This window comes from Crinia signifera, chromosome 1 (genome assembly GCF_055691185.1).
Source record: "Crinia signifera chromosome 1, ASM5569118v1, whole genome shotgun sequence".
NCBI classification, from domain to species: domain Eukaryota; kingdom Metazoa; phylum Chordata; class Amphibia; order Anura; family Myobatrachidae; genus Crinia; species Crinia signifera.
Genome location: NC_139217.1, coordinates 32,531,112 through 32,552,663, shown reverse-complemented (window position 1 = coordinate 32,552,663; position 21,552 = coordinate 32,531,112). Strand labels below are relative to the sequence as shown.

Sequence of the window (21,552 nt, the reverse complement as noted above, 5' to 3'; positions counted from 1 at the left end):
ACTACTCCAGAGTTATCAAGCATTCTCCTGCCTATCCTGTGAGCCCTTACTGTCAGAAGACTAAGTCCAGGCGGCATCTCAAGTACCGGTGTGCCATCTGACCAAGGGAACAAGGGCGGTTTTTATTGGTGAAGGCCCTCCATTAGATTGGCTCTAAGGGCTCACTTGATAGAGTGCAGGAGTTCCCTGACAGGACATTTCAACCGTGTCCACATGACAAGGTAATTTACTCCAGCTTCTAAAAATTAAAAGAGGTGATTTTGCCCATAGCAACCAATCATTTTCTATCAATCCTTTTCTAGGATACAATAGAGAAATGAATCAGAATCTGATTGGATGCTATGGGCAACATAACCTCTTTTCATTTTTAGAAGCTTTAGTAAATTTACCCCAAGGAATGTCAATGGGGTCAACGTCAACATTATGACTATGTCGACAGCATGGATGTTAACATTATTATTGTTGATAAAATACACCAAACCCATCACAAGTTATATACTTTATGGTACTTGTTTCCTAGCACAGCGCCCATCGCATACCGTATATAGTGATATGTGATGGTATGCGATGCGATGTTCGTGTAAATTAACAGGAATGTACAATTAAATATCGCATAGCATCGCATGCCAGCAAATGGCATGCGATGCGATGCAATGCGATGGGTGCTTACAATGTTAAATGCACCCCCATTGTAAATGCCACCCCCCCCCTATCAATGCCAACCCGAAGCGTGGCGAGCGGCGGCAGTATGCGTTCTCCGACCTTTTCATACCTCCACTATCCACGTTGGTGTGGAGTTGATATTAGATAGTGTGGCGAGCGCAGCGAGCCACCGAGCCTGAAGTGCAGCAAGCCCCGTGAGGGGACGCGGAATACATGTAAAGTAATCCGCATCCCACCCGCAGGGCTCACTCCGCTCGCCACGCTTCGGGCTCGGTGGCTCGCTGCACTCGCCACGATCTAAAGCCGTGCTATGAAACAAGTACCTACTTTATTTATGATTTTGTGCTTTAGTTTGATCAGGACTATTTAGAGAGAGATTCTGGTTCAGTTGATTGGTTGGAGGATACATTAATAGGCTGATGTAAAATAAATACTATTCAGACCCACTTTCCTACAATACTTAATTCAGGAAACTAGTACTGGGTTTACAAACAATTAGATATCATTATCATCATCATCATCATCATTATCATCATCATCATCATCATTTCTATAAATTTTGTCATCTTCATCTCTATAATTTCTGTCTCTATCATTTCTATTATTATCATCCTCTCTCTCTCTCTCTCTCTCTCTCTCTCTCTCTCTCTCTCTCTCTCTCTCTATCATCATCCTCTCTATCATCTCTATCATCACAGGGTCGGAAATTCCACTGTAGACCTCAGAAAGCCCCCACTGATATCGTTAAAGTTATACAGCATTATAACCACATGGACTTTATAACTTTAAGCCACTAAATGAGAATGTTTAACATTATAACAGCAACATATACAGTAAATAGCATGTTGACCATGTCCGTATCCCAGTGCTGGTTGTTCTTGTGGACAGAGCCACCGTTGACACTGTATCTATAGACAGACTGCATCCTCTTCTAACAATGCAGTAATTTGATGATATGTGACTAGAAGCAATTAAGCTTAACAATTACAGCTAATTACTATTGTATTTTACGGAATCTGTATGAATTATTTTTCCTATTACCTGGTCTGGATCCTCCACATTACTTTCATGTGGGGAGATGCTGTCTCTACCACAATATGTTTTTCATTGTTGCATGTACTATTTGTTTCTGATTTTATCTGTATGACATTGGTGTCTTTGAGCTACAAGTTCATGTTCTGTCGGTATTGTTACACTGGTAGACCTATTACTGTTTTCCCTGGGAGATTATAGTATAGTGGCTGGAAGGTGACACATCAGTTAGTACTACTACTTGTATATTACTGATCCATACCTCTGAACATTAAATACTGAAAGATTATCTAATCCGCGTGTGCACAAAAAGTGGGATCAGCATCTACAAAAGGAGTGTGGCTTAGTAGGGATGTTGCAACAGCAAGTCACACCCCCATTTTTGCCACTATGGGGGAATAGCCAGCACTGTGTAAGCTGCTGGCCATGCCCCAGCCCCTCATTTCACTGAAAAGATGCTGTGCGCATGCGCACAGCGTCTATTCACCACTGCTCTTCTCAGTAGAGCAGCGACAGGCAGGGGGACTCCCAACTCAGCCCCCTCACCTCTACCACCGCAGGACACTCCCAGTCCCAGATGGGACAGTCTCAAAAAACAATACTGTACTGAGAAAATTGGGAGATTTTATAGGTATTGTATGCCGATTCTCCTGTCTGGTCTAATTCCATTATCTGACCCAGTCCAGTGCATTACTACTCCAGAGTTATCAAGCAGTCTCCTGCCTATTCTGTGAGCCCTTAGTGTCTGGAGGCTAAGTCCAGGCGGCATCTCAAGTACCGGTGTGCCATCTGACCAAGGGAACAAGGGCGGTTGTTATTGGTGAAGGCCCTCCATTAGATTGGCTCTAAGGGCTCACTTAATATAGTGCAGGAGTTCCCTGACATGACATTTCATGAGTGTCCACATGATGATGAAGCAAATTGACTAAAGCTTCTAAAAATTAAAAGAGGTAATGTTGCCCATAACAACCAATCAGAGCCGGACTATCATTTTCTAGAATGCAATAGAGCAATGAATCAGAATCTGATTGGTTGCTATTGTGGGCAACATCACCTCTTTTTACTGTAGTAAATTCACCCCAAGGAATGTCAATAAGGTCCATATCAACATTATGACTATGGCGACAGTATGGATTATAACATGATGATTGTTGATAAAATATACCACAAACATTGCAGAGATTATACTTTATTTATGTTGAATCACTTATTTCTTCACTTCCTGGATCATATTTATTATTACAATCTGTGCTATAATTTGATCAGAACCACTTAGAGTGAGATTCTGGTTCAGTTGATCGGGAGATGGGGGGATAAATTAATAAACTGATTCAATCCAACTTTCCTACAATACTTAATTCAGAAAACTAGTACTGGGTTTACAAACAATTAGATATTATCATCATCAATATCATCATTTCTGTCATCTACATCTCTATCATTTCTATCTTTATCATCATCATCATTATCATCATCCTCTCTATAATCTCTATCATCACACTTGACAGTGGAAAGCCACAACGGGGATCCAGATATGGTTAAATTGCTACATACAGCATTGTAACCACATGGACTTTTTAACTTAGCCACTAAACGAGAACAACATTATAACAGCAATAGATAAATAACATGATAACAATGTCCATATTCCAGTGCTGTTTTTCTTTGTGGACAGAGCCATTGATGACATTGTATCTATAGACATTCAGACTGCATCCTCCTGTTCCAGTAATATGATGTTATGTGTCTAGAAGCTATTAGGCATAATGATTATAGCTAATTACTATTGAACTGAATCTGTATGATTTATTTTTCCTAGTAAAATACTCTTTGAATTTAAGTCTGGCCTCATCAATATGATGTAACATTTGGGATAAAATATACAGCCCAATATTCCAATACTGGAAGACATTATAGCAAATATCTCTACCAGCACTGTGCCTTTCCCAGTGACACTCATATGTGCCGGGATAAAAGCCACCCAGACACTGCAGAACACCAGCATGCTGAATGTGATGTATTTGGCCTCATTAAAACTATCTGGCAAGTTCCTGGCCAGGAAAGCTGCAATGAAACTCACAGCCGCGAGAAGCCCCATGTAACCCAGCATCATGGAAAATGCCAATATTGAGCCTTCATTACACTGTATAATAATCTTATCAAGATTCGTGTAACTGTTACTTTCTGGAAATGGAGGTGCTCTACATAGCCAAATGATACTAATTACTACTTGGATACAAGAACAAATGAGGACCACACAGTTGGTAATTTTGACTCCAATAAATTTCCTCCAGGTACTTCCAGGTTTGGTGGCTGTGAAAGCCAAGTAGACCATTATAGTCTTGGCCAGGATGCAAGAGATGGCTACTGAGAAGATGATCCCGAAGGAGGTCTGCCGGAGCATGCATGTTATATGTACGGGACGTCCCAGAAACAGCAGGACACACAGGAAGCTCAGCATGATGGCGACCAGAAGAAGGAAACTCAGGTGCTGATTATTAGCTCTGACAATTGGAGTGTCCCTGGACACAATTAAGATGACCAAGATACTTGAAGTTATAAGAAAACATAACATAGAAATAAAGCACACAGCAAGAGCTATGGGGTCATCTCTGTAGGACAGGAATTCAACTGGTTTTGGCACACACTGGTACTTGTCATTTGGCCAGTGGTCTTCTGGGCACTTTTGGCATAACATTTTGTCTAGCAAATGATTAAAAAAATTATTAAGTCAATTATTAAGATATTGCTAATATAAAATGAAATTAAATAAAGGAATGCAGATTTGTGTCATGTAAATTACCAAATAAAATAATAGTCAAAGTCCTTAGAAATTAGCAGATAGTGATATGACTAGGTAGATTTGTATGCTGACATTTTGGTGGCTACAGAAATTGGCTTTAAGGAATCTACATTGAAAGATAGGAAACATTCTCACCTGTGTCATTAGATATTTCTCCATCTGGGCATTGCACACAATCAAAGCAGCACTGATCATTCCCTCTCAACACTCTTCTGTATCCTGAAGGACAATCTGCAGAACATACAGACACAGGAACCTAGAAAGCAAATACCAACATGATGAAAATGGGTAATAAACAAATGACACAGGAATACTGAAGAGAGCTGAGCTTTATTATTAACTAGCTGAGGTACCCGGCATTGCTCGGGTTTGGGTGTGCAATCAGCATTACTTGAACCTTAACCTATTGTTTTAAGGTTTACAGCTCTTCAATCAGACCCGGGAGGTGGCTGCCTAGTGTGATCAGAAGTTCTTATTCAAATCCATCCAATGGATGACCCTGAACATGCTCCCCATGCCCACAGTGTGCCTGGAAGCCTCTCTGTGGTTGGATCCCGGATCTCACCCCATTTTGTTTCTTAAATCCCATGTCCTCTATCCCCTCTGTGTTATGCAACTTTGCCATATCTTGCTTCCCTGACCCACTTGTATGGTGGTCAGACCCCTTTTTGGGATCCAGGGATCCACATAGGGTCGAGATTGGGGATCTTTGTGGCCATGAACCTAATCTGGACCCAATCAAGCCACCTCACGTTGGATTTGTTCAAATCGGTCCAACAGTCTCTGAATGCATACCAGACAAACAGACAAATAACAGACTACAATATGTAAGAGATGTTTAGATATTGTTGAAACATTCAAATTATTTTGGAATGATAGAGATGCAGCAGCTCTCATTGGAGCTGCTCCTGGTGATAGAATCGCCAATCACCACTGTGCACCATCTGACAGAAGGGGGCGCACACATGAGACACTCCAAGTACCAGATGGGACAGTCTCAAAAAACAGTACTGTACTGAGAAAATTGGGTCATTTTATAGGTACTGTATGCCGATTCTCCTGTCTGGTCTAATTCCATTATCTGACCCAGTCCAGTGCATTCCTACTCCAGAGTTATCAAGCAGTCTCCTGCCTATCCTGTGAGCCCTTACTGTCTGGAGGCTAAGTCCAGGCGGCATCTCAAGTAACGGTGTGCCATCTGACCAAGGGAACAAGGGCGGTTGTTATTGGTGAAGGCCCTCCATTAGATTGGCTCTAAGGGCTCACTTAATATAGTGCAGGAGTTCCCTGACATGACATTTCATCAGTGTCCACATGATGATGAAGCAAATTGACTAAAGCTTCTAAAAATTAAAAGAGGTAATGTTGCCCATAACAACCAATCAGAGCCTGACTATCATTTTCTAGAATGCAATAGAGAAATGAATCAGAATCTGATTGGTTGCTATGGTGGGCAACATTACCTCTTTTTACTGTAGTAAATTCACCCCAAGGAATGTCAATAAGGTCCATGTCAACATTATTCTACCTCCTCTTCACTACCTCTTTTAGTTGGAGTACCTCATGGTTCAGTTTTAGACTCCTCTGCTTTTCTCAACTATACCTCATCTCTTGGCAAACTAATCAGCTCCTTTGGATTTCAGTATCATTTGTATGTGGATGATACTCAGCTCTACCTATCCTCCCCGGACTTGTCCCCATCTGTATTGAGCCGTGTCTTTGAATGCCTTTCTTCTGTTTTATCCTGGATGTCATCTCGCCACCTAAAACTTAATATCTCAAAAACAGAATTAATTATATTTCCGCCAATAAATAGTAGTTACCAACCTGATATCTCTATTGAGAAGATGACAATCACTCCTACCTCTCAAGCTCGCTGCCTAGGTGTTATCCTTGACTCAGAACTTTCCTTTCTACCCCACATTCAATTTATCTCAAAATCACGCCACATGCACCTAAAAAACATATTTCAAATTCGCCCTTACCTTACACAAGACACATTTTAATCCATGCTCTCATCATCTCACGCATTGATTATTGCAATAGTCTCCTTATTGGCCTTCCCCAATACAGACTCTCACCACTACAGTCCATCATGAATGCAGCTGCGAGGCTAATCTTCCTAGCCAGACGTTCATCGTCTGCAAAGCTACTCTGTCAGTCACTTCATTGGTTACCTGTATTCTACCGTACTCAATACAAAATTTTTTTACTTACACACAAAGCCATAAACCAAACTACACCAACATACATATCTTCTCTTATCTCAAAATATCTTCCAACACGACCTCTACGCTCCTCCCAAGATCTGCGTCTCCTTATGCAGGGCCCTCCTACTGTACCTTTTGACTGTCTGTAAATACCCTGATTGTTGTATCACTGTCTCCTTTGTAAAGAGCAATGGAATATGCTGCGCTATATAAGAAACTGTTAATAAAGAAATAATAATAAATATGTCGGAGCCCACTGTCATCCTCCACCTGCTCCCTCATAGCACCCCGCAGCCCCTTCTCACCCTGCCAGTCTCCCTGAAGCAGAGATGGACAGGGTATCCTCTCCCTGCATCCGTACTGATGGGGATATGCAAACTTGTGAGATGCACATGGGTCCCTATCAGATGGAGCTCCTGACAGGCGCTCCATCTGTAAATAGTCAAACCTCATCTGTCAATAAACCTGCAAAACATGCCACTTTATGTAGTAGTAGTACGTTTATTTATAAGGCGCCGCAAAGTGTCCGCAGCGCCGTACATAGCAAACAAAAAACAAATGACAAGGTAACGTACAGGGTGTGTTGAAAAATACAGTATAAATAGGGGTATAGCTGGTAGAAATAAAATCAGCATCAGTTCAGAAGTAGGTGTCAAAATTGTCGAGGAGACTAAAGATGAAGTAGAGGAAGGGAAGAACAGTGCAGGAGCACAGGTGAGGTAAAGAAGTAGGGTGAGTACGTGAGGCAGGAGGACCCTACTCATAAGAGTTAACATACTAAAAATAGGTGGGTGGACGAACGAAAAACAACAGGATAAGTAGGAACGGAGGGGAACGGAGGCAGGATAGGAGGATCAAAAGAGGTTAGGAGGAGGGATAGGCTAGTCCAAAAAAGTGGGTTTTGAGGGAGCGCATGAAGGAGGTAAGGGAATCAGAAAGCCTGATGGGTGGCGGGAGGTTGTTCCAGTGCAGGGGGGCAGCGCAAGAGAAGTCTTGGACATGGGAGTGGGAGGAGGTGATTAGGTGAGAGGTCAGTCGTCGGTCAGCGATGGAGCGAAGAGGACGGGAGGGAGTGTGGATAGAGATCAGTGAAGAGAGGTAAGGAGCGGTGGAGGAGGAGAGAGCCTTGTAGGTGGTGGTGAGGAGTTTAAAGAGAACTCGGAAAGGAATGGGGAGCCAGTGAAGAGATAGAGGGGGGAGGCAGAGGTAGAGCGGAGGGAGAGGAAGATGAGCCTAGCAGCAGCGTTAAGAATGGATTGGAGAGGTGCGAGGCGGGTGAGAGGTAGCCCAGAGAGAAGGATGTTGCAGTAGTCAAGGCGGGAGATGACAAGAGAGTGAATGAGAATTTTGGTCGTGTCAGTGGAGAGGAATGGTCTGATGCATGAGATGTTGCGTAGGTGAAAGCGGCAAGACTGTGAGAGAGCACGAATGTGGCGGGTGAAAGAGAGGGAGGAGTCAATGATGACACCGAGGCAGCGCGTTTGGTCGGTGGAGGTGATCTCGGTTTCACCAATGCTGATGGAGATAGTGGGAGAAGAGGGGATGTTCGGGGGATGGAAGATTAGAAGTTCAGTTTTAGCCATGTTTAGTTTCAGAAAGCGTTGGGTCATCCAGGCTGAGATGGCCGTGAGGCATTCGGAGACCTTGGACAGGAGTGATGGGGATAGGTCGGGGGAGGAGAAATAGATTAGGGTATCATCAGCATAAAGGTGGTAATGAAAACCATAGGAGCTGATGAGGATGCCCAGAGAGGTGGTGTAGAGGGAGAAGAGGAGAGGGCCAAGGACTGACCCTTGGGGAACACCGACTGGCTGCGGGGTAGTAGGAGAGGAGGAGCTCGGAGTGGAGACGGAGAAGGAGCGATCAGAGAGGTATGAGGTGAACCAGGAGAAGACCGTGCCAGTGATGCCAAAGGAGCGGAGGGTGTTGAGCAGGAGAGGGTGGTCAACAGTGTCAAAGGCAGCCGACAGATCAAGCTGGATGAGGATAGAGAAGAGGCCTTTGGATTTAGCCGATAGTAAATAATTAGTGACTTTGGTCAGGGCAGTTTCAGTGGAATGTAAAGGGTGGAACCCGGATTGGAGGGGGTCTAGAATGGAGTTAGCAGTAAGGTGGCTTAGGAGACGATTATAGGTCAGACGTTCTAGGAGCTTGGAGGCAAAAGGGAGGAGGGAGATGGGCCTGTAGTTGGATGGAGAGTTGGGGTCCAGATTTGTTTTTTTTTTAAAATTGGGAAGACAAGAGCGTGTTTGAAGGAGGAAGGGAAGATCACAGAGGATAGGGAAAGATTAAAGAAGTGAGCCAGGTGAGAGCAGACTGACGGACTGAGACGACAGATAATATTGGAGGGGATAGGATCGAGCAGGCAGGTGGAGGGAGAAGCGGATTGAAGGATAGAGTGGACTTCAGCATCAGTGGGGTAAAATGAGGACAGGGGTTGGAAGGAGGGGAGTGGAGATGTAGGAGGGGAGGAGGGAGAGGGTGAGGTCATGGCAGCAGTGATGGCAGTCCTGAGAGAGGAGATTTTGGTTGAAAAGTAGGTAGCAAAATCAGCGGCTACGATGGAGGACGGAAGAGCTGGAGGAGCAGTGGCGTAACTAAGTTTTGGGCGCCCTCCCGCCGCGCACCCCCAATCCCCCGCCGCCCATGCAAACCCCCCCCCCCAATCCCCTGCAGCCTTACCTATCGCGCTGGTCCCGGCGGCTCCGTTCTTCTTCTGCTGAGGACCACCACAAAATGGCCGCCCCCATACAGCAGACAGTTTCAGAGAACTGTGTGCTATATGGGGGCGGCCATTTTGTGGTGGTCCTCATCAGAAGAATGGAGCCGCCGGGACCAGCGAGATAGGTAAGGCTGCAGGGGATTGGGGGGGGGGGTGTAACTATAGCACCGCAGCCCCCGGCGCCCCCACATGCACAGCGTCCCCCCGCGGTGGCGAGGGCTGCGGTGCTATTGTTACGCCGCTGTAGAGGAGGGGGGGAGAGCAAGGAGTTGAAGGTGGCGAAGAGCCTGCGGGGATTGGATGATTGGGAAAGGATGAGGAACTTAAAATAGGATTCCTTGGCCAGAGCAAGGGCAGAGCTGAAGGAGGAAAGAATGAATTTGAAATGAAGATAATCCGCAAGGGAGCGTGATTTCTTCCAGAAGCGCTCAGCAGTGCGAGAGCACTTTTTAAGGAATCGGGTGATAGGCGAGTGCCACGGTTGGGGGTTGGAGCATCGAAGGGGGACAGAGGAGGGAGGGCAGGCAGAGTCCAATGCCGAAGATAGGGTGTCATTATAGAGGGAGGCGGCGAGGTTCGGGCAGGACATGAGGGCAATTGGGGCGAGAAGAGGACACAGCGTGTTTGAGAAGGCAGCAAGATCAAGTGTGTTGACGTTATGCCGTGAGACAATGCGCTTGGGAGGGGGGGTGGGAGAGGGGGAAGCAGTGAGGGAGAAGGAGATGAGGTGATGGTCAGAAAGAGGAAAAGCCAAGATAGTGTAGTCAGTAAGGGAACAAGAGCGAGAGAAGACGAGATCGAGGGAGTGTCCTTGGATGTGGGTGGGAGAGGTAGTCCACTGAGATAGGCCAAGAGAGGAGCAGAGAGAGAGGAGTTTGGAGGTGCCAGGATCAGCAGGGTTATCCAAGGGGATGTTAAAGTCACCAAGAATGACAGATGGCAGGTCAGAGGAGAGGAAGTGTGGAAGCCAGGCGGCGAAGTTGTCAAGAAATAGGGAGATAGGGCCAAGGGAGCGGTAGATTGCAGCGACACAGAGGTGGTAGGGGTAGTATAGACGGATAGAGTGAGACTCAAAGGAGGAGAAAAGGAGAGCGGGTTCAGGGTGAATGACACTGTAGGTGCATGAGGCTGAGAGGAGAAAACCCACGCCGCCACCTTGGCGACCGTCAGGCCTGGGAGTGTGAGAGAAAGAGAGGCCACCATGGGAGAGAGCAGCTGGAGAGACAGAATCAGAGGTGGAGAGCCAGGTCTCGGTGATAGCAAGGAGGTGGAATGCTCTAGAGATGAATAGGTCATGGATGGCAGGGAGTTTGTTGCAGATGGATCTGGCATTCCATAAGGCACAGGAAAGAGGGGGGGGTGGGTTGTGTATTTATGTGGATAAGGTTTTTGGGATTGCAGAAGTGAGGGGGGGTCATTGGGAGGGTGGGGGTGCGGGGGCGAGTGGTCAGGATAGGTATAGGATGGGAGGGGGGAGGAGCGGTTGGAGAAAGTGAAGTTGAGAGATTAACAGCCATGAGGACCAGAAGTGAAAGGGTAGGTTAGTGAAAGCAGACAGAGGGATTTGGGGGGACAGACAGTGTCTGTAGTATATTTTCGAGGATGTGGTAGAAAACAGAGTGAGAGAGAAGGTACAGATGTACCGGGTGTCATCTTTGCTGGCGATCCGCCAGCAGCATGCTGCTGGCCGATCGCCAGCAACACGGCGCCGCCATCTGACTGTGACGCGCGTGCGTCCCCCACGCACGCGCGTCACAGTATCTGGGCGACGGGGCGGCAAGGCGGACGCATTACTGTCCGCCTCCCGCTCGAGGGGCAGGGGGGGGACCCGAGGAGGCTACAGGGGGGTGCGGTCGCCCGGTGTGGGCACCGGGCGATCGAGGGCAGCACCGTCGGAAGAGGATGCGCGCGCGCCCCCCTTCCGGCATACAGATGGCGGCGGGGCAGGGGATGGCGAAGGCGATGCCATCGCCATCACCTGCAAAGATGAGACCCGACCCATCTGTAACAGGCAATGATGTACTGTCAGAGAGGAGACCAGTGGGTAAAATCAAGTTGATTGAGTAATCCAATTAAGTATGAAACAACAAGTGAGAGGATGAAGGGAACAGAGAAGGTCAGAAGTGAGGAAAATGCGAGCAGGCGTGAAGAGGGAAACAGAGTGCAATAAATGTGTGGCAAAGATAAGAGAAAATAATAGTGAATGAGTAAAATGAAATACAATGTTGGAAAAATATAGATAAAATGAATTTAATGTCAAAATTGAGCAACAGGTTACAATAAGATAGAAAGAAGATGAATATATTACAATAAAATAGAATATGAAGATTTAGACTGTGTTCAAACTCACCTTTTCAGTATTCTAACTCACCTGCTTCAGTGACTCCTGCTCACACTGTGTCATAGCCAGTGGCAGCTTACTTAGCAAACAACAGTGAAGAAGCTTACTTAGTAAACCACTAATACTGATTTTTAAAGATGTTTAAGTTATCGGAGCATTCTCTATAATGTCCTGGTATGTCCAATATTTAATGTTCCAGCATTGTCAGCACTGCCTTGTACACATTAGCATACAGACATAGGAAGATTAAATGCATTTGTTTTGTTTGCATTTCCCAAATGTTGCTTCTCATTGTACTACAGTATAGCCCCATTATTGGAATCGACAATATCATTTCAGATGGCCTGTCCAATCTCCTCATACTGTAGCATGCACAGAGAAGCTTGTGCTTGAGCCACTCCTTTAATAGCTCCAATTGTGAGGGAGATGGGACAGACCTTAGCCACAAAGGACAGATGATGAAGTATGGTATTGGGAGTGTAGAACACACAGGTCACATAGAGTACATGTGGTGAGATGTGGGACGGAGTGGGGATATGGCGTGTTAGGTAAAAATGCGGAGTTTAGCAACAGTATGAAGGAACGTGCAGACAGACCTAGCCCACATACAAATACACTCAACTAGCCACCTTTCAGCCAGCCAACCCTATAGCTGCTCTGCCCAACAATTCCTCACTACCTACAACTCTGTGTCCACAACATCTCGTATATTTGCACCAGAACTTAACCACTAAATCTAGAGCTTCAAAAATACAAGGAACTAATATGCTCCTTATCTATGATAGTAGAAAGGTAAGTAGACATGGAAATTGATTGTGGGAGATAGTTCTGTGGCAATCAAAGGCAATCGGGTAGGACAAAAAGTTGGGTCCAAGTTGGGAAAAGAGAAAGATAATTTAGGAGGAAGAGATAACTGTGGAGGGAGAGGAAACTATCTGTTTGGTTAATAGAATAATGGGGAAGAGAGAGAGACAACAGTACAAAGAGAGAGACCTGAGACAGAACATAGAACAGGGTTCATAAGAAGACAAGGGGTCAAGAGAAAAACAATGAGTGATAGAGAGAGATACAATGGGGAGAGGGGTAAAATAACTAGGGGGAGCAAATAAATATGGGAACCGAGTCAATGGGGAATAAGATAGAGGGAAGACGAAAGTGAATTAATAAAGGTGGGGGAGAGAGAGATGCTGCAATGGTGGTCTTTGTAGATAGCAGGCAAAAAACACATGGGTCTTAAACTAGTAGGAAATAGTACTATGACTTGAATTTCATCTACATGTCTCCTGTAACTGAGTGATATTCTGGGTGACCTTTACCAAAGTGGAGTATCTGCATGATTTCATGTGAAGTGCACATACCAAACTGTGCAGTGGAATATGTCTACTGGTCCAAAGTACTACAAGAATATGTGTAAACTGGGCAACAGATGCAGCAGTCAGACACCGTCACAGATGCAGCAGTCAGACACCGTCACAGATGCAGCAGTCAGACACCGTCACAGATGCAGCAGTCAGACACCGTCACAGATGCAGCAGTCAGACACCGTCACAGATGCAACAGCCACTATGCAGATCCAGCAGCCGGAACTAAACAGCCACTATCAGGGGGCCGTTGCTTCACAGTAAATGAATGTACGTATATATCTGACTGTGTTATTCTTAAAAGGTTACGTTCATGTTATAGTGGCTACTGTAGTAATAAAGTCAACATTTTTTATTGATAATTGTTATGATTAGAGATGAGCAGTTCGGATTTTAAAAATATGAACTTTGGGGTTCTGGGGCAATTTGAGCTGTAGCTTGGATCTACCCCTTGGCCCAACTGCAATCCGGAACAAAACCGCAAGATCCCACTGTCGGACCTCTCGGGTTTTGAATCTGGTGCCACTTTTTAAAAATCTTAATGAAATTCATGGGCAGCCATCTGTCACGACTCATAGCCAATCAGTGTTTACCTATTGACTTCAATGGGGCACCACAGAGAAGATGGCATGCCTTCCCATACAATGCTGACCCTGACAGCACCTCCCACACCGCTGATCCCACCGGCACTTTTTGCTCTACTGACAAAGCTGGCACCTCCCGCGCTGCTGACACCACCACAACGCCAACGATTGCAGACACCGCCAGCACCCTGCTGTCACTCTTGCACTGCTAACAACCTCTACTCTGAGGACACTTCTGGCAACGCCACACTGCCGACACAGCCAGCAACCACAGTTCTGACGACAATGCTAGCAACCCCACACTGTTGACACAGCCGGAACCCCTGCTCTGTGGACACTGACAGCATTCTCACACTGTCGACACAGCCGGCAACCCCCATGATGAGGACACAGCTGGCACCCCCACACTGCATACATAGCTAGCCAATCCAATTTCTAGGGACACTGCCGGCACCCCTGCACTGCCAACACCATCAATAACCACGCATTAAGGACACCAACTGCCCTTTTTACACCCCCATGCTGAGGAGACGCCAGCTGAGGACAACGCTGGCATTTCCATACTGCTGACACTGCCTGCACTAAGGACACCACTGGCATTTCCATACTGCTGACACTGCCTGCACTGAGGACACCACTGGCATTGTGTCCAGCCCGCACTGTATTCTGCACTGTATCCAACCTGAACTGTATGCAACACACTCTACAGTATATCCCACATACTATATTTGACCCATACTAAATCCAACTCGCACTGTATCCCCCACTGTATACAATCTTCACTGTATCCAGACCACACTGCATCCCGCATTTTATACAAACACAATGTAGTGTATCAAACCCTCACTGTATCCCACACTGTATCTGGTACAGCCACACTGTAACCTGCATTGGATCCAGCCCAGTGGCATAACAATAGTTTAGGGTTTTTTCCCTTTTTCTCTGCGTGTTGCTGCTATCTATCGCCCACCTGGGCTTCCCAAAACTCAGTTTCTAGAAGATTTCTCTGTCTGGATCCCCCACTTTTTAACCTCTGACATCTCCACTATCGTCCTGGCTGACTTCAATATTGCTATTGACAGTCCACCATCTTTGCATTCTTGAAAACTCCTCTCTCTAATCTCCTCTCTCGGCCTCTCCCAGTGATCCGACACCTCTACCCATGAGGAAGGCCACTGCCTTGACATTGTTTTCACCAGACGGTGCACAGTCTGATTTTACTAACACTCCCTTTCTCGCTCTCCTTCATTTCTACAATTACCTCTCCTGACTCTGCTGTTTCCCACCTCTACCAGAATCTTGAAACAGCCCTTGATGAAGTGGCTCCAGCTTCCCATTACACCCCACGTAGGCTTAGATGCCAACCGTGGCACTCCAAAACAACAAGACAACTATGAAATCAGTCACGTAAAGTAGAACGCCAATGGCGAAAATCTAGTAATATGACTGATTTCCTCGCATATAAGACTAGCTTTGGAAACTGCCAAACAAACATACTACCAATCTATCATCTATTCTCATGCCACCTACCCTAAGCGACTTTTAAACACATTTAAGTATCTTCTGTACCCTCCCCCTCCTCCCCCACCGCCTACCATCAATGCACAAGAACTTGCCTCCTACTTTAAGGACAAGATTGATAACATCCAAGATGAAATGGTATGCTCTTCCACAACCTCTAACCCTCTTTCTTCTCCAGCTGAACCCTCTGGCACTTTCTCTTCATTTGAGCCTACAAATGAAAAGGAAGTATCCACACTCTTCTTATCCTCTTACTCTACTACCTCTCCTCTCGATCCTATACCTGCACAAGTCATTAAAATTCTATCTCCTTATTCCTACCTTATTCCAACATTAACTAAAACCTGCAATCTCTCTCTTGCTACTGGTACTTTTCCTTCTCTGCTCAAACATGCAGTGATTACTCCCATTCTGAAAAAACACAGTTCTGACCTTAACTCTCTCTCTAACTATCGTCCTATCTCTCAGCTCCCATGCCTCTCCAAGCTACTGGAGAGAATTGGCTACTCTCGCCTCTTTCTTAACTCTCACACCCTATTAGACCCACTTCAGTCAGGATTTCGCTCTAAACACTCCACAGACAGCACTGACTACAGTGGTGAATGATCTGGTAACTGCTACGTCTGAAGGCCATTACTCCCTAGGTCTTAATGATACAGCCCTTTCCTGGTTCAGATTTTACCTATCTGATCGCTCTTTCAGTGTTTGCTTCTCTAACTCTACTTCCTCTTCATTACCTCTGTCAGTCGGAGTTCTGCAAGTTTCAGTCTTAGGTCCTCTGCTTTTCTCAATCTATACCTCATCTCTTGGCAAACTAATCAGCTCTCTTGGATTTCAGTATCACTTACAGATGGGTCAGGTCCCATCTTTGCAGGGGATGGCGCTGGCGTCGCCAGCCGCCATCCCCCGCCAGCGCCATGGCGATGGTGAGAAGGGGACGCACGCGCACGAGAGGGCGCGCGCGTCCCCTTCCGACGGCGCTTCCATCAGTTCCCCGGGTCCCCGCCGGCTTGCCGGCGGTAACCCGGGGTCCCCGCCACCTGCCCGCATCCCCCCCTAACCCCCCCTAACCCTGTCCGTCTCCCTGAGGCGGAGACGGACAGGGTTTCCGTCGCGCTAGCGACGGAGACTGAGACGCGCGTGCGCGTGAGACGCACGTGCGTCTCAGTCTCCTCGCTGGCGAGGCTGCTGGCGGGTCGCCAGCGCGTACGTTCTGGCGACCCGCCAGCAAGGATGAACATAGTAACATACTGTATATGCGGATGATACTCAAATCTATCAACCTCAGAGTTGTCACCAGTGGTTTTGGGCCGAGTCTCTGAATGTCTCTCTGCCATCTCATCTTGGATGTATTCTCACCCACTCAAACTCCATATTTCCAAAACGGAATTACTTATATTCTCGCCAACTAAGAACAGTTACCATCCTGATATCTCCATCGCTGTTGTCAACTCAACAATCTACCCTACCCCACAAGCTCCTTGCTTAGGGGTCATCCTCGACTCTGAACTGTCCTTTCTTCTCCACATTCAATCTGTCTCCAAATCATATTGCATGCATCTAAAAAACATATCCAAAATATGACCCTATCTCACACAAGACACTACTAAATCTCTTATCCCTGCACTCATTATATCCTACATTGATTATTGCAATAGTCTTCTAACTGGTCTTCCCAAGAACAGACTCACCACTGCAATCCATTTTAAATGCTGCTTTTCCTTGGCTGAGCTTCCTTGCAAGACGCTCATCATCTGCTGATCCACTCTGCCAGCCCCTCCATTGGTTACCTGTATCTTATTGTATTCAATATAAAACCCTTCTACTCGCATATAAAGCTATTAACCATACTACACCAGCATACATCTCTTTACTTATCACAAAATATCTCCCATCTCAACCACTCCAGATCTGCATCTCTCTTCTGCAGGGATCACTAGCTCCCATTCACTATTACAGGACTTTCATCGTGCTGCTCCCATCCTATGGAATGCCCTTATACGCACAATAAGACTCTCCGCTAGCCTCCAAACTTTCATGCGTTCCCTGAAAACTCAGCTTTTCAGGCAAGCCTATCATATTTAAGTTCTACCCGCATAACCCTCTGAGGCACTTATGTATTATTTAGCTTTTCTTCTGGACTTGTAACTTGGTGGGACTGCTATGCTATTACTGGTGCCTGTCCTTGTGTTTCCCTCCTATATCCCTATAAATTTTAAGCTTGCAGCAAGGCTCTCCTACCTCCAAGTCTGTCTGTTGTTACCCAGTTTGTTTTATCACTGTCTACTATTGTAAATCACAATGGAATCTGCTGCTCTATATAAGAAACTGTAAATAAACAATAGTGGGCACAGGGTCTGTGGGGCTATTGTTACGCCACTGCTGCCTGTCGGGACCTGCCGCGTCTGCGGCCGGGACCCAAAGATTTACTTGTGTGAGGTCCCGGATCTCCTCCTGGCTCCTGCTGCTAATGAAAACTGGCCCCCACAAAATGTCTTATACCATACAGCAGACAGTTTTTTAGGATGCTAGAGGAGGCAGTGGCCTCCTCTAGCATCTTTAGAAAATGGTCTGCTATTAGGTTCAGCCATTTTGTGAGGGTCAGTTTTCATTAGGAGGAGATCGAGGAGCGCCGGACCACAGATAAAATCTGCGTGTCACTGCGGTGGAGGCATGCAGAGGGGTAAGGCAAGGATGGGAGGCTGGCGACATTTACAGCGGGGGAGCAGATTTAGTAGTTTCGCCATTGATCCAGCCCACACTGTAACCTGCACTGTATGCAACATACACACTATATACCACACTGTATTGAACCCATACTGTATCCAACCCACACTGTATCACACACACTGTATACAACCCTCACTGTTTGCAAACTGCACTATATCCTGAATTGTATCCAACCCACACAGTATACTGCACTTTAACTTACCTGTATTTATGCAACACACATTATATCCAGCACTGTATCCGACCCATACTGTAACCAACCTGCACTTTATGTATCCAACCCGCACTGTAACCAAAACACACTGGATCCAATCTGCCCTGTATCCTGCCTTTTATCTGATGGGCCATGTAACCTACACACGGTATCCGACGAGCAGTGTATCCAACATACACTATACACTGTATCTGACCTGCACTGTAACCCACACTGCATCTGAGGCCTGTGTGTACTGTCGCAGTGTGGTACAATCAGTGTGGTAAACCTGTGTGTACTGTCGCAGTTTGGTACAATCCTGTTTTGAGCTGATGTCGGTGAAGTGAAGGAGGAATGATGATGGGGAATTAGGAGTTGATCTACCATGGAATAATATGTATAAGTGGCTCTAGTGTGGTGTAACATGTATAAAGTAACTTATGTGTCTTGTACTGTGACTAATGGACAATACTGTGCTGTGTATTTGAGTCACTGCTCTGTCACTTAGGCGGTGATTCAGACCCGCTGTCTGTGCGTCAAATTTGCTCCCTTATACGATGATGTGGGTTTGCACATGCGCGAATATGGAACTGGACTGCAAATTAGTGAAAATTGATGTTATTGAGGTTGATAATACCATAGGACAGTTGTCAGGGAACTCGGTCCTCATTACCCCACGCAGTGCATGTTTTGCAGGTCTCCTCACAGAATCACAAGTGAATAATTAGCTCCACCTGCGGACCTTATAAAATGTGTCTGTGAGTAATTAGTACACCTGTGCACCTGCTGGGTTACCGGCAAAACATGCACTGTGTGGGGTTAAAAAACAGGACAAATGTGATTTTAGCTGTTTTTATTATTTAAAAAAAAATACAGATCCAAAGTCGGCCAGGGTGGCTTTGGGAAAACCAAATACAGATCCACAACCAGAATGCTATACAGATCCAAAACCAATGACAGATGCAGTTATGTAATCCGTCTCACTCCACTGAGTTTCCCCTTCTCATGTCATGTAAATTAAGGCTGAATCTTATATTTATGTCAATACTACTGGTCAAGTTGTCACAGATTCTCTTTAATAAATTGTCAGCTAAGAAGCTCAAGACATGTTATTATCTATGTTCCCATCAAGCAGGACACTCACCTGACCATGCTTCCAAAATATGGAATATGGGGTGAAATCAAGCTGCTCTTTTTCTGTAGATGAAGCATTGAAAGACGCCACTTTCCTGAAGCGATATCTTTTATCAGGTAAAACTGCGTAACTATTAATGTAGTAGAATGCGGTCATTTCTCCTCTCTCATTAAAATAAACGTCTTCTCCGGTGGGATCTTGGAAACCAACTCTTCTTAAAATGTGCTGGAAGGAGGGACATGTATTTGTAGTTTTAATTAAACATAAGATTAATTTAAATGTATATATTAAATATATATGTGGCGGATATACTGGGAAATGTGGGAGATGACTCGACTTCTCAGCAGAGGTGCGTAATCTAACTGTCTGTCGGTGTCCACCAGTGTCCACCACAAGGGAGTGTGGGCTTAGCTGCGTCCATACGGCAGGTCATGGCCTCCTGATGGAAGTTCCCACATGTCAAAAATATAACGGCATTAGTCCCCCCCAAAAGCATAACCAGTCCCAGGCTCTTTGAGCTGGTTCTGGTTCAATAAATATAGGGGGGGAAATGACTGAGCCCCCCCCCCCCCCCCCCTGTATTTCCAATACCAGCACTGGCCCATTTGTACTGGTCCCTGTTCCAAAAATATAGGGAACAAAAAAGTACCAGTCCACCGTAACATAGATGAGTATATGTATGTATTTTGTTATTGCATGAATATTAATTTACGGTGTGTTTCTGTTTATATTTTAGTATCGGTTGTGCTGTGGAACTACAAGACGCTACGGTCCCTTTAATACCCTGCATACAGGTACTTGTGGTTCTCTAAGTACCTGCATGCAGGGGAGGCTTGCTGGGACTTATTGTTAGCCAGCAGACCCCAATAGTAATTAAATTCTTTACTAGTTACTTACTCTATCAATCCAACATGGTATTTCTTCCCATCCCCTCTTCTGCCCCCCCCCCCCCTCCCCCATCATCTTTCACCTCCCAACAATCCCACTCTATCCTTCTGCCCCACTACAGACATGGAAGTTCTTTCCCTCATCTTATCCTCTCCCCCATCTACCTGCACCTTTCACATTTCCACCACTCCTTCTCCCCACTGGTTGCTCTCACCTTATTCACCTCTTCAACCTATCATAATCTACTGGCAATTTTCCCTCACCATTCAAACATGCTCTGATGTCACCTATTCTAAATAAAAACAACAACCTGGACCCTTCATCACCCACTAGCCACCTCCCCATCTCTCTTTTTCCATTGACCACTAAACTACTTGAAGGACTGGTTTACATCCATCTCTTCAGTTATCTCTCTGACAACTCCATCCCTTTATTCCCTACAATCATGCTTCACTACACTGAGACTGCCCCGGTAAAAGTCACCAATGACCTGCTTTCAGCCAAACTGAGGGGTCACTTCTCTCTGCTTAACCTTCTAGACCTTTTTCTGCTGCCTCTGACAATGTGGATCATCCTCTCCTCCTTCTCACACTCCAAAACATTGACCTCTCTGTGACTGTATTTGATTGGTTTACCTCTTACCTCTTTCCACACCTTGTCGATGTCTGCTTCTAGCACTACCTCCACCCCTTCCATCCTTCCTCTTGGTGTCACTCAGGGTTCTGTCCTTGGCCCACTTCTATTCTCCCTGTGCACCTCTTCCCTGGGTGCACTCATTAACACCTAAGATATACAATACCACCTCTATGCTGATGACACACAACTTTACCTCTCCTCTCTTGATCTGTCCCTCACTGTCCTCTCTTAGGTTTCCAGCTCCTGTCTGCCATCTTCTCATGGAGCACTCTCTGAAGCTTAACATGGACAAAACTGAACTCAGTGTGGGTTGGAACTACTAATACCTCTATCACACCATCATCTCCTCCATTCCTCAATTCTGTTGCCTGGGTGTCACTCTTGACTCTTTCCTCTCCTTTGCAGCCACATCCAAGCTCTGGAGCAACCCTGTCAGTGTCAGATATGCAAAATTACTTGCATCAGACCATATCTTTCCCAGAGTACAACTAAACATCATCCACTGATCATCTGAAAGCTCAACTACTGCAATGTTCTCCTCACTGGCCTCAGTTGCTCCTATCTTGCTCCCCTCCAATCTGTCCTCAACTCTGCTGCCAGGCTTATCTTCCTCTCCCGTCACTTCAATTATGCAACTCACCTTCAACAAAAGCTTCCATTCCCCCACAGAATCCTCTTCAAACTCCTCACACTCTCATACAGTACAAGGCCATCTCTTATTACATTGCTTCAT

General features: G+C 45.8%; 1 protein-coding gene across 1 annotated transcript; it reads right to left on the bottom strand.

The window, feature by feature from the left end:
- Positions 1–3,084: 3,084 nt before the first annotated feature.
- LOC146068920 (vomeronasal type-2 receptor 26-like) lies at positions 3,085–20,879 on the bottom strand. The gene is made up of 5 exons (XM_083179270.1): positions 20,826–20,879; positions 19,305–19,520; positions 4,634–4,754; positions 3,480–4,398; positions 3,085–3,241 (listed from the first exon to the last, which is right to left on the bottom strand). The coding sequence occupies exons 1-5, from the start codon at positions 20,877–20,879 to the stop codon at positions 3,085–3,087; spliced, it is 1,467 nt and encodes a 488-aa protein (XP_083035396.1).
- Between the last annotated feature and the right edge of the window lie 673 nt (positions 20,880–21,552).